General features: G+C 52.4%; 1 protein-coding gene across 1 annotated transcript in view; it reads right to left on the bottom strand.

The window, feature by feature from the left end:
* Positions 1–3,920: 3,920 nt before the first annotated feature.
* The window catches only part of JADE2 (jade family PHD finger 2), a 40,411-nt gene continuing 26,087 nt past the window's right edge, over positions 3,921–18,244 (bottom strand). Inside the window, exons 7-12 of the mRNA XM_088536925.1 lie at positions 16,692–16,859; positions 16,080–16,196; positions 11,390–11,851; positions 9,294–9,411; positions 6,505–6,633; positions 3,921–4,962 (exon numbers count right to left, since the gene is read on the bottom strand). Of these exons, the coding sequence (XP_088393051.1) occupies positions 4,112–4,962; positions 6,505–6,633; positions 9,294–9,411; positions 11,390–11,851; positions 16,080–16,196; positions 16,692–16,859 (1,845 nt within the window). The 3' untranslated portion in view covers positions 3,921–4,111. The remainder of the gene's footprint in view (positions 4,963–6,504; positions 6,634–9,293; positions 9,412–11,389; positions 11,852–16,079; positions 16,197–16,691; positions 16,860–18,244) is intronic.

The raw sequence follows: 18,244 nt of genomic DNA, 5'->3' as shown, positions 1-18,244 counted from the left end.
GTCACTCCTTGCAATCCTTGTGCGGAGCGTATGGGATAGTCTTACATTTATTTTGCTATTAAACCCAGATGATTCCTTGCCCGTTTGCTCCCCAGCAAGCCCAGGCTCCCAACGTGGGGAAGCTCCTTGGCTCACGACCGGCTCGAAGTGCATTTTTTCTTAATTGGAAGAGACTTTCCTGCAGCATTGTGAGTCACTCCCGAGGCTGCGCTGGATATTCCCACCTGTGCCATAGGGTTTTCCTCTGGGCATCTTTCATCAGGAGCCAATATCCAGGAGCCGAATCCCGGCCAGCTTGGAAAGATGCTGCACCGTCCCTTTTGCTGTTTGAGGAGAATGGGGACAGGGTGGATGGTAGGGACAGAATAAGAGGACCAGGTGGGGATGGAAATAGGGACAAGGATGTAGAGATGGAAACAGGGATTGGGATAGGAATGAAGGTGGGGACGGAGACTGGCTGGGGATGAACATGGGAATGGGGATGGAGACGAGAATGGCAGGGGAGAATGTAGGGATGGGAATGAAGATGTGGATGGAGACTGGATGGGGATAAAGATGGGAATGGAGATGGGAAAGAGAATGGAGATGAGAATGGGGACGGGAATGTAGGGATGGGAGTGGGGATAGAGACAGTGATGTGAGGATGGAGGCGGGAACGGTGACAGGTTTGGGGATGGGGACAGCCTGCCTCCCTGCCACCCCCGGGGCCAGAAGCCCCATCTCGGCCCGAGGCGTTTGGAGCCCTGGTCTCCGTGCTCGGCCGCTTCTTCCCGATTCACCTTCCCAACAAATTGCAACTAGGGCTGCGGCCGCCCCGTCCTCGCGCCGCCCCCGCCGCCGGCTTCACGGCCCGGCCCCACACACGACACCGGCACGAGCGCGCACATAAAACACTGCTTTATTGACTGCATTTGCCAACACATTGAGGAATGCAAAGGTTTCTTCTCTCTTTTTTTTTTTCTGTTTTCTCCGTAAGCAATGGGCCATGGTCCCAATGTGTATCAAAGCATACACTGTATCTAAACATGATGAAAATAATGGCAGACAGAGCTAGTCCAAGGCAACACAAGGAGCATGCATAATACAGTCTCACACAGAACGAGTCTGATAACATCATATTGCTTTAAGGATTAACTAACATGGAAAATGTACAAAAAGGAGAAATAGGTTTTTGCATTAATGAAAAATACATTTTTTTTCTCTACAAAGGAATTTCTAATACAAGAAAATAAATATTGCAACATAAGCCAAAAATAATTTAAAATTGCTCTTTTCAATATATTTTCAATATTTCTCTTTTTATATTAACAAATGGCACATCACGTTCTTTGAAACAAAGAAAACAGAAGGGTTTTCCGCCTCCTGCGACATTCATATCGTTTCCTGTAAAAACTGATGTGAAGCGGGTCTGGTTGGAGTGTGGAATGGAGCAAACTGCAGGAGGGGACCCCAACGAGCAACCAAAACTGCCCCCGGCGCCCGCGGGAAGGTGCCGGTGCAAGCGGAGGAAACGCGGGGCAGGGCGGGCAGCGTCGCGACGAGGGTTTTTCCAGTGCAAATGTCCCTTCCTGCCGCGTGTCACCGAACGACGGCGTTTCTCTAATAAAATAAATCCCTCTTTTCTTTCGAGTCGCTTCAAAATACATTTATGACAAAAAAATAGCCCCCCCCTTGTGCGTTTTCCGCCCGCGGCGCTGCCCGGCTCATCCCCTGCGCTTCGATCCCCGTTGCACGCATGCAAAAATGTCTTTTTTTTCTTTTTTCTGCTGCTTTCGGGGGGCTGTGGGTTTGGTTGCTCCTTGAAGCCCCCTGCTCGTTGCTTGCCCGTACTGAGTCGTGCCAAAGCGGATGGATGAAGCTGTGTACGTACGGTGCGAGTCGTGGAGTGCTTGTATACCATAACTGAGTGAAGCACACGGAAGCGAGATTCATTAAAAGGCAGCGTATTGATTATTGTTATGACTCTTATAACTAGGATACTGTAGCTAAAGCTCGCAAGCCTGATAAGATAAACTAAGTCCTATTTACTGTATTTAACATTTATCTGAACATACCGAGCCTCGAGCGAGGAGATTTTCCACCTCCAACCTCCACGTGTTAGGCTGATTTGCAACACTGGTGGTTCCTGTTTTGCTGTTTTTCCATGTTTTTCCTTGCTGCTGTCGCTGATAACAAGCGCATTGTGGTTCCCCACGCAAGGACCGTTCCCAGGCATGTTCAGTCGCAGTTCGCTGCGGTGCCGGGGGGACCCGGGCCGGGTACCGGCCCCAGCGAGGCTGCAACGGGTTTGCTAGGCTGCAATTTTTCTCGAGAATAAGGACTTTTTTTGAAGGCTGATCAAAGATGACCTACTCTAAAACACCAAGAGAGTCCGTTTGCGGAGTCTCAGAGTTTCCAAAAAGAAAAGCTCACAGTGCAATGAGCAAAAAGCATCGGAAATCAAAAGGGCAGGACGCAGTCCCGGCGGCGGCCGCGTCCCTCGGCGCAAGCTTGGAACCGAAAGCCGCGGCAGCGGCGCATGAGTGTGGCTGGAGTCCTTGGGTGCTAAAGTAACTTCCACTTTCGCATCGTGACAAGGGTCCGGTATCTGGCTGTGCTGCTTTACTGTCAAAAAAGATTCTTTGGCATCCACAAAACTGCTTGACTGATTTGTTTGACAATTGCAAGGATTTTGTATTTTTTCTTGTTTAAAGTGATGGGTTTAACCAGTTGCAGAAGTGTCCCAGGTTTCTTTGATATATATATTTTTTAAAACTTTTTTTTTTATTTTTAAAAAACAACAACAACAAAAGTTTCAGTGAATTCCTTTTTTTTTTTTTTTTTTTTTTTTTTTTTTGTTCCCTGAGCTCACACTGGGGTCACTCCGATAAAACACGTAGCACGACTTAACTGTGACCTTTGAAGCCAAAACCGAAGTAATGGTGCAATTAAGTGCAAACATGGAAATTCGCCTGACTCATAGGTAACATGGGCTTTTAAACAACATTTAAGGCTTATTGGGGACATTTTATGCATTAAATTATTGTAATATTTATAATGTCAGCTTCTGTGAATCACCCTCCCACTACGAGTCAACAGCTTGTAACCAGGACTTAAGGAATAAAATAAAAAAATAAAAAAATAAAAGGATAGGGAGGAATACATTCGCCATCGCCACTGTGGCATTTAGGAGGAAAATGGAAGGGTGAAGGCGACCGCTGTTGTCTCCTCATTGTGAGGAGACAGAAGGGGTGCGAGATGGGGTTCCTGCGTGCAGCCCGGGATGACGGGCCCTTGGAGTTGGCTCATGTTGGCCAACAGTTGGGACCTCATGGGGCCGGAGCACTTGAGACCCCTTCCCTCAGCCTCCGGCTGTTTTTACTGGACCCCTTCTCCTCCATCCTTGCCCCTGCTCCCATTTTGGCCTCGCTAACAGCGAATCCACTGCCGTGAGCAAGCCACTTGCGTTCTTCAGAGGACCTTCGTGGGGGTCCAGTGACCTCCAGGACCCGCAGTGGCCTCCAGGACCTCCCGTTAGCAAATCTTCCAGCCACGCTGGAGAAGGATGGGGAGTGAAGGCGGCTCGGGAAAGGCCCTCCTGATCCCCACACTTGGGCTCTGCAAGGATCCCGACCGCACCAAAAAGGTGAAGAGAAAAAACAAGTCTTAAAATAAAACAAAATTAAAAAAAAAATCCCACCAAGCCTACGCTGCTCTTCCTCCACCGCGAGCGCTTTCCTCCAGCAGGCCTGTTTTGTGCTTTATTTGTTTTAGCATCGCCGATCTTCCTTCCTCCTCCTCGGCGCGCACGGGGCCGTCTCCCTTCTCGTGAAGTAATGCCCGTGAGGCCGCCGTGCGCGTGGGGACGGGGACGGCACCGCGGCCACGCTCGCCCGCGCCGCGTGCCCTGTCCCGCGGGCCACGTGAGGGGACGTGCGAGGGGACAACTACTGCCACAGGAACCTACGTGGGTGAAGCTGAAGCTGGATCTCAGGCAGATAGAGAAGAGACAACAGTGCCGAACCGGGATGATTATATATATACACGCAACACGTTAAAAACCCCCCTCGCTCGCGGGACCAGGCGGAGGTTGGACATGGCAGTTGTCACTGGGTCGAGGCCACGCACCCCGTTAGGACGCCAAAATGCTCATCCTGACGATGTCCTCGCCGCCCGGCTCCAGCTGCCCGCGCGGCGCCCGCCCGCCGCGCGCCTCCACGTCCGAGTCGCTCATCTCGGCGTCCGAGAAGTAGCCGTCCGTCTCGGCATCGAAATGGCGCAAGGCAGCCGGGGACCGCTCGCCGCCACTGCCGGGCGTTCCGGCCTCGGTTTTGGGGGGCTGGCAACGGCGAGTCCCTCGGCTCTCCTTTGGTAATTTGAACCTCACTGCGGTTTTGGGGCTACCTACCGAGTCAGGCACTTGGGCCGCGGGGCTGGGCTCTGGCGCGGGACACGCCGCCGTCTCCTCCTCGTTGCTCACCGAGCTCCTGGCGTCGCCGGCCTTGGGAACGGCTCCCTTCTTGGGCGCCTTCCTGGTGTCACCCCGTCGCTCTGTGGGCACCTTGGCTGCCGCCTTCTCTGCCTTGGCAGCCCTGGCGTCGCGAGCCGGGGGCTTCGTCGCCTCGTCCGACAAGTCGCTTGCGGTGTTAGTCCATTGCCCCGAAGCCTCCTGGCGGCTCTTGAAGATGGTGTCCAGGCTGTTTTTGGGCAGTTTTTTCTTAGTGTTCGTCCTCGTCCTGCTTTTGGCTTTCTTGGTGGCCTCGCTCTGCTTGAAGGGGGAGCGCAGGGAGTGATCCATCATGAAGCTCAGTAGAGTCTCCTCGTCCTGCAGCAGCTCCTCAGAGAGGCCCGCCGTGCTGTCCTCGTGGCGGGCATTGTTGAGCGACCACTCGCTCATGGTCACGTTCTCAGCCGTGATCTGCACCGACTGGGCGAGCCAGCTGTTGAAGAAGGTGCCGTCTATGGGGAAGGAAGTCGACAGACCTGGAAACATGAGGAGAAAAACAGAGAATTGCCTCAGAAATAGCCCAGTTTCCCGTTGGCAACCCAATAACTAGGGCACACGGGTGTTGCTGAAGCTCTTTGGTGCTACTGGAAGCTGGGTGCTGCTGGCCTGGTTGAAGGCCCGGCCAAAGCCAAGCTGGACATTAAGGTCTCTGCTCCTCTTCAAGGTGCAGGGATGAAGACCAGGACCTCGGGATCTGACCTGCTGCTATGAAGATGAATCACTTTGGACGCGGTTCCTAAGGGGCAGGAGCTGTAATAACCTCTGCACCGTGCAAGGAGAAACAGGTCATTGAGCAGCAGAAAGCTCCCATAATCCAGAGCAAACAACTTGGCAATGGTCTTGAACCATCCCACCTTTACATGGCCACAACGCTCCACACTCCACAACCGGGTTAAGGGGATTGACTTCCGAACACTGCTTAAAACCAGCCAAATAAAACATGCAGAGATAAGGCGGGAGGGACGTGAGCTGCAGAACCATCTGCAACCACTCAAGAGGTGTGAAAACTCAAGCAGAGGAGCAGCAACACCAACCTATAACAGAAAAAGCTCCAAAACGTCCTGATAATTATGTTTGAGGAGAGAGCAAGAGGAATGTTATGGGCTTGGACGCATCCAAGAAGCTGGGAGAGAAGGAGCTCTAAAACCCAGTCCCTGCACAAGCCTCACCAGCTTTAATTCCCCATAATGGAGACCCACCAGCTCAGCATGGCCATGAGCAGCTGATTGCATTGGACTGGAAATCCACCAAAACCAGCTAGCAGGACAAACGGGGGAACGCCTGAAGTCTGATTTGTCATCTTTATACCTGCCTGTTTTTAGGAAAAGCTTGAGGGCTTCATGATCCATGCAACTTGCTGGATGTTCCCCCTTGCAAAACCACATGCAGTGCAAGGGTGGGTGTGCGCAGAGCTCACATCAAGTCCCATGCCAGGAGCTTGTCCCTTCGCCACCAGGATGGGACTCCAGTGCCACTTGGCACCTCAAGGGATACCTCAAGGGATGCTCCAGTTCTTTGCAACAAGGATATGGTTGAAAAGGACCTTTCTCTGCTTTTTCGCCCAGGGTGACGAGCAGAAGCGTGGGAAGGTCCGGAGCACAGAGCACGGCAGGCAGAGTCAGCTTTTTCTGCACAAAACCAGCTGAATTTTGCACATGTCCCTCGGGTGGCCGGGAGCTCCTGACACACACAACGAGACCAGCCATCCCAAGCACGTGGCCAGTTGACATTGACCGAGCGCTCCACTCAGTGGCTGCAAGGACAGCCCCCAGCCCACACAGGGCGAGTGCTGCTCCAGACGCGGCTAAGTCTGATTTTATCACAGAAAGCAAAATAAAATAAAATAAATCACTATTAAATTGAAATTGGTATTTCTGCTAGTTATTTTTTACACTGCACCCTCCCAGTCGGGGTTCAGAGGAGGCTGCTTTGTGCCCCTGCACCAAGGTGGTCTCAACCCCCTGCGCTCCCAGGACGGCACTGTGGGGGTAACGCTGCGGCCGTAAAACCAGACTTACCCAGTTGTCCCAACACAGTTTCGTTGACCGATTTCCTTTTCTCTGTCTTCTCAGGACTATTTTTTCTACCATCTCTTCCTTTCCTTCTCAGGTCACTTTTCTTACCCTTTGTCTTCTTCCCAGTTTGTTCTGGTATTTTTTAGAAAGAAAGGAAAACTCCATGTGAGATCACGTAACAGGGATGCTACGGCCAGTAGGCCACCCCGGACGCAGCTCCTGCAAAGTCCTGAAAGCTCCCACGCGGCTCCCAGGCACGGCCCTTTCTTTGGCCAAATATACCCTAAATTCTCCATGGGTTAAGAAATCCAAGAGTGTTTTTTTTTTTTTTTTTTCCTCCTTTTTTTCTCTCAGGAGAGCTGTAAAACTGAAGCAGCCTATTCAACCTAACAGGATAGAGGTGGAAAGATGATGAGCACTGTCCTATAGAAAGTCAGAAATATAACCGTCAGAAATAATTAGCTATATGGATGTTCAACTAAAAATCACCATTTCCTAAATTATTCCTCTGGGGTAAACAAAACAAGTAACTACCCAGCAAAAGCACAGCTTATATTGCCAAGCCAAATACTCCAAAGGGTTTTGCTTGCTCCGTTAGGTCACTCTCCCAAGGAACCCCGTGTTAACATTTCTATTAATTTTTGGAAGGCCAAGGCTATTGCCCTTTGACCAAAATGAGGAGCTGGGATGGGAGGTGAGATGGGAGCTTGAGCCTGAGGCTCTGCAGAGCTGCACAGTTATGGGAGCAGCAACACTAAGGATGCAACGCGGCGCTGCGGAAACACATCAGCTTATTGCACTGGAGAGACTGGAAAGGCATCGGTAGAGGGAATCACATCCCCTCTGCCCTCATGGAAGCACCCTGGGCATTTGGGAAGGACTTTGCATTGCACCTGCACGAGAGGGATTAACAGAGCATTTACAGGATGCCCGGCCAGGAGCCCCTCCTGAGCACAGGGCTCGCTGCAAGAAAGAGAAGCAAAAGCAGAACTGGTATTTGCTACCTTGCTGCCAAAGAGCAGCAGAAACGCAGAATTATTTTTCACTTCACTTTCAGAATAAAAACATAACTTCGCTTGGACGGCACAAGGGTTCTAAAGAGAAATGAGAACATTACTCTCCGAAATGGAATCTGTCAGGAAAGTAGCAGGTTTCAATGCCAGACAGTGTCTACTCTCCAATTCATGCAAAAACATAATTCAAAAAAAAAGGGGGGAATCGAGGTGGGTTCATTTTACATGGCAATTCCATAGTTTTATTAAAGATCACTTGCTTAAATCATCACTTATCAATGGGGGAAAAATAAAACCTCTACTTCTGAGTTTTCAGGTGGGAGCCATTCCAAAAACACCTGGGCCAAAATCCTCCCTGGAGCAGCTCCAGCAGATTTTGGTCAGTAACCACCATTAAAAACCAGACTCGCATGCAAGGTGAGTTCCTCACCGCCAGGGCAAGCTGCACAAGCAGGGGCCGGGCGGATGGACGACCACTTGCTGCTTTTGCAGGGGTGTGAGACACAGCGAGCAGCAGTCCCGGGTCTGATGCTGCAGTGCCCACAGGAGGTCATCGCTGGCAGGGCTGTAATTTCCTCCCCGCGTTCGGCAGCTGCAGCGCAGGGAACGCGGCCCCCGCGCTCGCACGGCTCCGCAGAGCCCTTAGCCCATGGATGTGGCTCTTCCTCACCCGTCAGCCTCTCACCTGGGCATCAGGCCTGTCACCTGCACCCATCGACCAGCCCTGGGGCAGCTAGGGAGCACTGCTGCAACCCACACAGCTGGGGATTTGTGTCAGTGGGGACAGATTTCCAGCATCCTCAAACCTGATCTTGGAACATCCTGCCTTGGGTCCTGGGCCCATCCACCAAGAGGGACCCACTGAGGGCCCTCCACACACACAGGGCTCAGCCTCCAAAACCTCAGTGCAAGGCAACTTTTGTCCAGGATTACTCAGCCCAGACAGTTCCTGCAGAAACCCCGAACACGTGATGGCTCCAAACGTAATTGCAAAGCCACAATCACAACAACGGGTGGCAGAGGCAGCCAAAGCACCAGATGCTGATGCTGGAAAGTGCTCTGCAGCTGCAGTGTTCAGGTCCTGTGCTGCCACCGAGAGAAGAGGAGGGACCAGGCACTAGGGGCATGGATGGTTAAAAAGGCAAAAATAATAATATGAATAAAAGCAAAGAAAGAAACCAACTTTATTTCAGCTCCTTGATAAAAAAGGTGCCAGAGGCTTTGCATGAAGTATGCATGATGCTCTCCACTAAGAGATCCCTGGAGCAGAGAGAATTATCAGAGCTAAAAGGAGGCGGCATCTAGCAGCACAAGCCAGCCCATGGGCAGCTCAGCCTTCCGTTCCCAACAGAGCCAAAGGCAACAGCAGCAGATCCAGAGCAGCAGCTGCTCTGAGATGCCAGGGAGGCAGCTGCTGCATTAAAACCCCGACGCTGGTAGCCCTGTGTCCAGGATTTGCAGTCTCCTTCCAAAACGGAGGTGCCAGCACCAAGCGCTCCAGCAGCAGCAGCTCCATGGCATCCCCTGGAGAGGGGGATCAAGAGGGTTCTGCAAAAACAAGGATCTCTGACACTCCGGTCACCCAGGATATGACTTTATTATGTGTTTCTGCACAGAGCTGAGTGTTGGGAGAGTCAACACACGAACCGTGCTTGAATGACATGGCAAAGGAGGGGACAGCTCTCCCTGACATTGGGGACGCTGGCGGCTTGGGCAGGAGACTTCAGAGGACAGCATGAACAGTGCCTGCGAGCACGAGCTCAGGGAAGAAGTACTGACCTGGGTACAGATCCTTCTCAATCAGCTTCATCTGGAGGTGGAAGATCTGCTCCTGCAGCTTGCAGATGGTGTGCTTCATCTTCTCCCGCCTCGTCACCATGTAGCAGAGGTTCCTCACCTGTGGAGGCACAGGCAAGAGTCTCCATTTAACCCAGGCTCCGGGCAGCTTCCCCGAGGGGACCTGGGAATTCCACAGGCCAGGTGCTCCAAATCCTCCTCCTGGGGATGTCGGCATGTACCGACACTACAAAAGAGGACTCCTGCTCTCAACTGCATTAAGATATATGAGGATGAAAAATAAACAAACAAACAGCAGTGAATGGTTCAAAGCCTGAATGACTATCCTGGCTCTGGAAACCAGGATCCTGCAGGAGGCAAGAGGGCTGGCTGCTTTCTGGAGTGCGTGGGCGATGCACACACGAGCCGTAAGGATGCATGGATACCTCCAGAGGAGAGTTTTGGGTTCGTTCCTGCCTTTTATCCTATCTTCTTCTGATCAGAAACAATAACGAGTTAATCTTTAGCTTTTACCACCAAAGGCTGGAATCCATGCGGATCTGCACTGCAGCACCGCTGCTTCCCAGGACCCCAATTCCACCCCAAAAGAAGAGCATACAAGGTGTCAAACAGGGCCAAGCATCTGGTATGATTAATCAAGATTAACTATTGATATTATTGTGGCAGAGCCTTTTAGTTGTGCTTTGGCAAGTATTAGTGACCAATATCCACCAAATGGGACCAGAGCCCAGAGAAACGGGGGTGAGTTGTTTTATGGCCTTACCCAGGAATAGTGATGCTGGTGACACACTGGCTTTTTTTAACCTCCTGGTAACTGCTTACAGACCTAACAAAGGAGTTAATGCCCCAAAAGGAGATTTGAAAGGCTCAGGAGAAAGAATGCTATAGAATTAGACCTATGTATAGACGACAGAAGAGAGGCTATCTTTCTTTTTTTTTTTTTCCCCCTGTAATCCCCTAGCTGTAAATAGGAACAAGTTAGTTATAAACTATATATCTTATTACGTTCTCCTCTTTTTGCTCAGGATTGAAGGAAACATCAGGTTAAAATTTCTTTACAAGGAAAACAAGGGCCTCCAGCAACCTGCATATCAAAGCACTGGGTGGTATCTCCTCTGCAGGAGTTTGCATTCCTGCGGGAACGCGGCGGCCGCGCTGGGCTCGGAGGCCGTGGGGATTCGCACACACCTGCAGGCGCCCGCTCAGTGCTGGGGGCTGCAGGGCCTCGGATTAAAGCCAGTGTGAACAAAGCTTGGAACAAGATTAAACAAACAAGAACAACAACAAACAAACAAACCAAGAACCACCAAAAAAAAGAGACAAAGAGGGTAAAAAAGTTCAAAAAAGGGGGCGGGGGGTGGGCCTCCATAAGGATTTTCAGGCAATAGGGCATTTTTGTAGCTTTAATTTGTGACCTTGCAAGGCGCACAAGAGGCAGTGGGTATCAGAGGGCAGAGCCCTGTTTGTGTTACCCACCCCGGTGACTCTGGTGTCTGAACTCTTAGGTCAAGGTATTTTTATGGGCCAGGCAATCCCAGACACAGAGTTTTGGCTAGACTTGTTACCAAAACTCATAGAAATAGCAGTGTCAACGATGATGCCATTGGGGAGGCAGCTCGTGCCGCCTCGGAGCGGTGCCGCAGGGCTGGAGCGGGAAGGAAACCCGGAGCTCTCATCTGGGCACTGGACTTTGGTCGGGCCAGGATTTGCTGTTCCCTACAGGGAGGGCAAACAAACAGATCCTCCCTGGGCCAAGCACGGGACGTGTCAGGGAACAGGGAAGGAAGAGCAGGACGTGCGGCCCTGAGCTCCGGCAGCTGCACTCGGTCACCCACAGTGATTTAGGGACCAGGACCACACATGTCCCAGGCTCATGTGCAAAAGCACAACTGTGTCTTCAGTTTGCAAAGCTCACCTGAAACAACAGGTTGCTCTTTAATATTAACTACCTGGAGCAACTTCTGGTGCTGCCCTGGTGAGAGCCACCGTGACAGCTTGACACAGCTTTCTCAGGAGCACTGAAAATGGCCAGATGGGGTTTGTTTTGGGATCTGCAATAAAGCAAAATCTGTACTCACCCTCTCCAGGTCTTGCCTAAGGTGCGTGAAGAGCTTCAAGCGCCGGTAGAGAACGTCCTGCTCTTGCTGGGCCAAGTTGTCCACTTCGTCCGTTTTTGGTGTCAGCAGTGGCTTGTTGGAGTTGGCTTTCCTCTTTAGCTTCCAGTACTGATAGACAAAATCCACTAGTGATTCGCTTAAGTCAAGGTTCTCCGCCACCTCCGAAGGCTTCACAAGTTCATAGAAGTCCTCCTCCAGCTGCTGGAGCTTCTGCTTGCGCAGCGTGACCTTCTCCAGGTCCAGCTGGCCGTGGTCGGGCTCTGTCCGTGCCTCCTCGGGGTGTTTGGTGGCGCCGGAGCTGTGCTCGAGGCAGAAGGACTTGAACTTCACCTCGTCATTGTCCGCCAGAATAGTCCTCATGTCGAGGTTGTGGTCGAAGGCGCAGGTGACGTGGAACGCCGTGATGCAGGCGGGCATGGAGCACTGCGGAGAGCAGAGCGCGGGTTACACGGAGCGGGATGCGCCGCGGGGAGCACCGGCAGGACCCCCTGCCTTACCCGCTGCAGAGGCACGGAGGAGGCGGATGGATTTCTCCCCATGGAGAGATACACATCTCTGCTTCCCCCGCTTCCTTCCGCCAGCCCCTCTTCCCTTTCCCTCAGCCACAAACTGCCGCGTGGCTCCCGCTGGACGCGGGCAGCAGGGCCGAGGTCGGAGCGCGGAGCTGGCACCACGGAGCCGGTGATGCTCCCCGTGCACCACCTCTACGGCCAAGAGCTTCTCCTCTCCACACTGCATAGCTCCTAATGAGCATCATTGAAAAAAACAAAATACTGATGTGTATGCAGGACAAAACATCCTGAAAAGGAACTTTCTAGACATGGCGTGGTGACTAGTTTGGATAGTAGTGACTAGTGAGTCACTAGTGAGTTATAGTTAGTGAGTAACTAGTTAGCAGTCACTTTGAGTTGCATGGGCTACCACATATCTCACCTACTTGCCTCAGCAGAAAGCACTTCCCATGCATGTCTCCTCTCATCATTACCCAAATTTTAATGCAATTATTTACACCATAACCCAGAGGACATTGGCCCATCCCAGCTGCCAAGGAAAGTGCGAGCAAGCCAGTGCAAAGCGAGGCTGGTTGCTCCCCAGGCTGCACTGCGCTGCAGCCTTCACCCTCGTCCGGGAGGGCCGTGACGGACAGACCATCCAAGCACACATTTTTGGATCAAAAGAGGAAGGAACAGAGCAGAACTTGGCTGTCACCCTCAGGTTTCTCTGGCGGAGCTGGGTTACTGGGCACTGGCCACTGGCACATGTGTGCTTGCTCCCGAGGTGCCCGAGGGAGACGGAACAGGGCAAGGAGACACAGCAGCGCGTGATGGAGCCGCTTCTCAGCGCTTTACAGGCACCTGCAGGCTGGTGGCCTTTGCCAGCTGCAAGCAGCCTGCATTGAGCTTTCCTGCCAGGTAGCCCAAATACATGGTAATTCTGCTGCAGTCGCTTCTCTTCTGGCACAACCGCTGGGATCCCTTAAACTAAACCGCACAGGCATCTCCTGCAGCCCCAGGAAGCGACACAAGAGCCCAGTGAGGACACCAAGAGCCTCGGGCAGACACCACGAGCCCAGTGTCCGTCACGGTGGCAGGAGCACGGCCCCGGCACACACGTGTGCAGGGAAGCCGAGCGGCAGGAACGAAGGGAACCGAGTGACACCCGTCCTGGATTTCTCCTCCAACAGATGGCAAACGGCAGCCGGCAGAGACCGTGCCCAAAATGCAAATAGGACACGGGCAGGCAGCACGGCTGCCAGGCCTCCAATACCGGGTACCGCTTGGCGTGGCTACCCAGGGGCTGGCGAAAGCAGGCAACAAAAACACGATGGTGACTCCAAGCCCCCATGGGCACAGCCAGCCACTGGATCCAACCTGCTCCTCGTGGGAGGTTGGGATTCAACGTGCCGGATAACCGGAGCACCAAGGAGCCAACAGAGCTGCAAGGGGAGGTTTGCAGGACAGATTAATCATCAGTACTGAGCTCCGGCCAAGCCAGCGGACACGACGTTTCTGCAGCCTTGCAAAAGCCACGCGGTGGTTTTTAGGTTTGGTCTCCAGAGCTGACGGCTTCTGCTCCAGCTCATGGCAAGCAGCGGAGGAGCAATAGGTGATGCTTACCCAGGAATTCTCCTCCCAAAGCATTTTCTCCACAAAAGCAGCTTAGAAGAGGGTGGCAGCAGAGGCTGTGCTGTTCAGGGTGACGTGTCTGCCGGCAGAGCCCCGGCACCAGGTGCCCTCCTGCTGCGCCATGGCAATCTGCTGCCAAGGGCTGGTGGGTTCATGGATGAGATGAGAGCTTGGGCCCTGGGGACAGCGGGAAGCGCAGGGCACCCTTGGCACCTCCAGAGTATTGGACCTTCCTGGCACTCTCCTTGCCGCTCTGGCAACTCCACTGAGAAACCTCTAATGTATCCGGACATCTCCTCACGTCTGAGCACAAGAACCACCGTGAAGTCAGGATTTCCCCTTCCCAGGAGACTGGAGAAGTGCATCTATAGCGCCGTGTCCCAGTCCACGTGGCACCGCATGCACCAGGTCCGCATCTCCTTGCGGAAAACCAAGGGAAGCAGCTGGGCATGTGCAGCAACATGAGAGACAAGGGAAGCACTGAGAAGCCTTTCGAGTTCCCCTCTTTGTTTCCATTCTGGTGGCCAAATTTGGATAGGGGAAAGCACCTAGATGCACGGAGCCTGGTGCCTATGCAAAACGCCTCCCCTTCCGAGCTGCAGCCGTGGCAGAGGCAGATGTTTTCTCCAGCTGTGGTTCTGTGTATCAGCAATCCTCCCTGCCCACCCGAGTCTGCAGCCCTTGCTCCTCCTGTTTGCCTTCCAGCAAAGCCCAGGTCCGATCGGCTGCTTGGAAAAACCACCCCTGGAAGCTGTTACCTACCTGCCATCCACCTGCCAGGCCCTGAGCATCTAATTCTCTCTGTAGAGGCTGAAAGCAGAGTGTTTTAACCCGAAACAACCTTTTCTTCAGAGTTGCATCACGAGCCTAAAGCGCTGACGCCGGGGGGTTAGATTACACCTGCCTAAACAGGCACGGATCAGAAACGGGCTCCACAAACACCAGCTCTCAAAACAGAGCCCTGCACCCCGGATGAGTTCAGAACACATTTACCTATCTAAGGGCGAGCCTGCTGCCGATTTACCCCCTAATCCCTTAGATAACAGCACTGCCTGCTTCTCCCTCCTCCCGCCCCGTGGCATCGCCGAGTCCTCTCGGTGACAATCTCACGGCGACTTATAAACCATGAGTTGTCAGGAGCCGAGGTGACAAAGCTCCCCGTCCTGCTGCAGGTGACCTTTAATGCAAATCCAGCCGACGGGAAGGCTCTCGCAGCTAACGCCTGATGCGGCGCTAAGAGGATGAAGTCTCCGGGAAGCTGAAATCTTTTTGATGCTGCCAAGTCTTTGACTCGTCTCCCTGCCTCTCCGTTCTTTGAAAGCGGTTGCTGCTATGACAAGGTACCTCCATCTGGCAGCGTGAATAAGCAGATCCACTCCGAACCGGCAGAAAGGAGTGAGTCAACGCTGGAGGTTTAAAGAAATATTGTGAGATTTCATTTCAGGCTCAAGGGATTGCTTTCAAATAGCTTCCCTTAAAGTATTAAAGCCAAGGCAGTCGCATCAACGCAGCGGGGCCTGCAGATCTCCCATCTCCATCACCCTGCTCAGCCAGGCAGCTCCTTTTGCCCCGACACGCTGTGACCTCCAAGACGCAGCTCCTGTTTCGGCACAGGAGGGGATCCGTTGGGCTTGGAGCACACCCGAAACTGTCTCCCGATTTTTCACAGCTTAATGGCTATTCCACGTCCTCCTGCATACGCAGGACGGCTGCAGCTTCCATGTCTGCTCTGCCCAAGAAAGCAGCAGGCACCAGCCCTGCGCAGCCGGAGCGGGACGAAACAGCCGGAGTAATCGGACACGGATGACACAGCAAAGCTCCCTGCACGCTCTGCCACCAAAGGCACCGTGATGCAGACGGCGGCTTCTCCTCCCTGCCCCAGGATGATCCCTGCAAGGTCTGCCCTGCTTTGGTAGCAGCGAAGTCCATCGGGTCCTGCCTCTGGTCCAAAATGCAAAGTTAGCCCCTTCTTTAGCCACGGGGAGAGCGGGAAATCAGGCGTCTGCAGTGGTTTGCTCCGCTGGGGTGACACAGGAGAGCGCCCAGCAGATCCCCCGCTGCAAGACCAGGCAGGGCTGGCGAGTCCTGGAGCTTCTCAGTTCCCCCTTGAACAGAAAGGCTGCACGTCTGACCCTGCTGGTCTCTGAAACACCTGGGCTTTCAGGCTGGGGGTATCTTACTTTTCCAGCGGCTATTCCACGCCTCACTGCCTGACATTCCCCATTTCAAATCAAGGTCGTTTTCGGTCCCAGTAATTACAGTGTCACTACAGCAACACTACTGTGTTGTGCAAAGAAACTTAATCTAGATTCTCAGCACTCAAGACATTAAATAATTACAGATAACAACATTCAGTGATGTCTGACTGGCGTACGTGCTCCCCGCCATCAGCTTTACTCTGTCATGGACTTAGACTAGAAGGAAACCTTGGCCAGATCCAAACCCCCTGACAGCTTGAGACTCTCCAGTGGCTGCTACAGGCACAACCGAGAAGGCCCAGGAACCTTCAGCACTGGGTTATGTACCTGGATACACGTCCCTGTGCACTCCTTGCAGAGGCTGCAGGACAGAGCCCATCTGCTCGCCGGGATATGGGAGATCTTCGTTATGGGTTCCATTTTTTCAGGACATCCAATGCTAACCTGCTCACAAAGGAGAGGACAGAACATCAATACCAGTTACCAGCATAAATCTCCTATAGAGGAACGTCTGCGGCACTCAGAACAAGGGATGGAGGGTTTTGATCTTGGTGTTTTTTTTTTTTTTTTTTTTTTTTTTTTCTCCCCAAGGTTACTTGTAATTTGGAAAAAACCCTCAGACCCAGAACCAAATATGGATTAAATGGAAGGAAGGAATTTATGCTAGAGGGCAATAGTGCTGCCTCCTCTGGATTAATATGTTGTTTGGACACAGCTGAATATCTCAGCTGGGTGCATAAGATTAGCATTATCCCACCCAGGCAGGTGCCACAAATGTACCTCATCCCCAGGCAAGAGCTATGGACCCAAAGACACGGGCAAGCAGAACAAGCGCTGCCACCCTCCTCCTTCATCCACCCAACTCGTAGTTTGGGATTTGGGCATGGCCCCTCACCCCGAGCCCTCCCCACGACCAAAGAGCCCGATACAGCATCTTACTTCAGGTATCCATAAGGCACAGCTAACGTGGACCCACTTCGTCCCGCTGCGGGTGGGCTTGAGGGCTCCCCCTCTCTTGGGGCACAGCAGACACTTGGGCTGGACGCCCAGGGCGCAGGTCCGGCACAGCCAGCTCCCGATGGGCACCTTCAGGATGCCGTAGCAGGCCTGCATGGACACCAGCGGGGCTGTGTTAATCCCAGGCCACGATTCCCTGGAAAAGCCCCATCCTAGATATAGTCCTTCCCAAGCATGTTCTAAACGCGGTGGTTTATTACACCTGGGCATTGCAAGGACCACAAGCATTGCTCATTTAAGCTCTTCCTTCCTTGCTGCCTTCCCAGTTTTCACATGGATACTCATACTATGGAAACACAATGTCTATAAAACAATGGGGAACAGACACATGCCTTGGGTCCCATGGGGCCTGGAGAGGATTCAACGCAGTGCGGAGAAAACCGCCTAGGTAAATTGGGGCCGAAAAGCCACAATCCCGCAATGGATAAAGACAGCCACATTGGTTAGAAAGCCAACCGAGGTTGAAGGGGAAGTGAAAACAACCATATAAAGGCAGAAGTGAGAGAAAATAAATCAGAAGCTTCAAGAAACTGTAAAAACTGCCCAAGAAATCCAAGGACACAAGGACAAATGTACGGCCAGGGGATGCTAGGACAAGTTTCAGCAGGGCACCGTGCAGAAAAGCGCTGCCCCCATGGGCAGTGAAGCAGACAAGCTTAAGAAATAATTCTCTTTCCTGCTTGGAAAAGAGCCAGATGATAAGCCCTACCACACAGCGATGACGATAAAATATTTTCCACTCCAGCACTAACTTTGGAGCATCAAGAGCAGAGGGATTTTAATCGGCAGGTCCCAATATCCCCAACATGCAAGCTGCCTCTAGTTTCTCTGGGGGAAAAGGTCCATTTATGATCAGATTGTTATACTAATAAAGAATTAGAAGAATTAAAGGAGGTAATATTGTTGCTGCCTGTCTATATGGGTTTGGGAAGAGCTCGTCTTGACAAACTTACTTTGTGTTTCAGAGAGAATCTAACTTTGGCTGATAAAGACATGTCTGTAGCAGATTTTTGTCAAACATCTGATTTGGTACCAGGCAAAATAAAGAAGATAAACACACAGATAAACTCCAAAACTCACAGGGAAGCAGGGAATCACCAAGGCAGCTCCAATGGATCTGTTCAGCAATCTCAGCTTCCCATTACTTATCCCTACAGATTCCAGAGCTGTGGAGGTGACATTTTGCTCCTGGAATCAAATACCACAGAGCCTCCTCCCAGGCCAGCAGTGGCCCCAAGAACATGATCATTTGCCAGCCAAACACAAGCTCCCAGCACAGGAGCCACAGCCTCATTGCAGAGATGGAAATCTGGCAGTACCGGGATGAGGGGTGGGAAGCTGGAGATGGGCAATTTTCACGCTAAAGGGAAACGCAGTGTTTTTGCTGCGAGGGTAACGAACCCGAATGATTTAGCAGCGGGAAGAGGGAGGCTGAAGATTTTAAAGTGACGATTGCAGGTGCTTGCAAAAATGAT

This window comes from Tinamus guttatus, unplaced genomic scaffold, assembly GCF_059628265.1.
Source record: "Tinamus guttatus ecotype Peru unplaced genomic scaffold, ASM5962826v1 Tinamus_guttatus_pri_ptg000710l, whole genome shotgun sequence".
Taxonomy (NCBI): domain Eukaryota; kingdom Metazoa; phylum Chordata; class Aves; order Tinamiformes; family Tinamidae; genus Tinamus; species Tinamus guttatus.
Note: the sequence above shows the minus strand (reverse complement) of the source record. Positions and strands in the feature narration are given on the sequence as shown.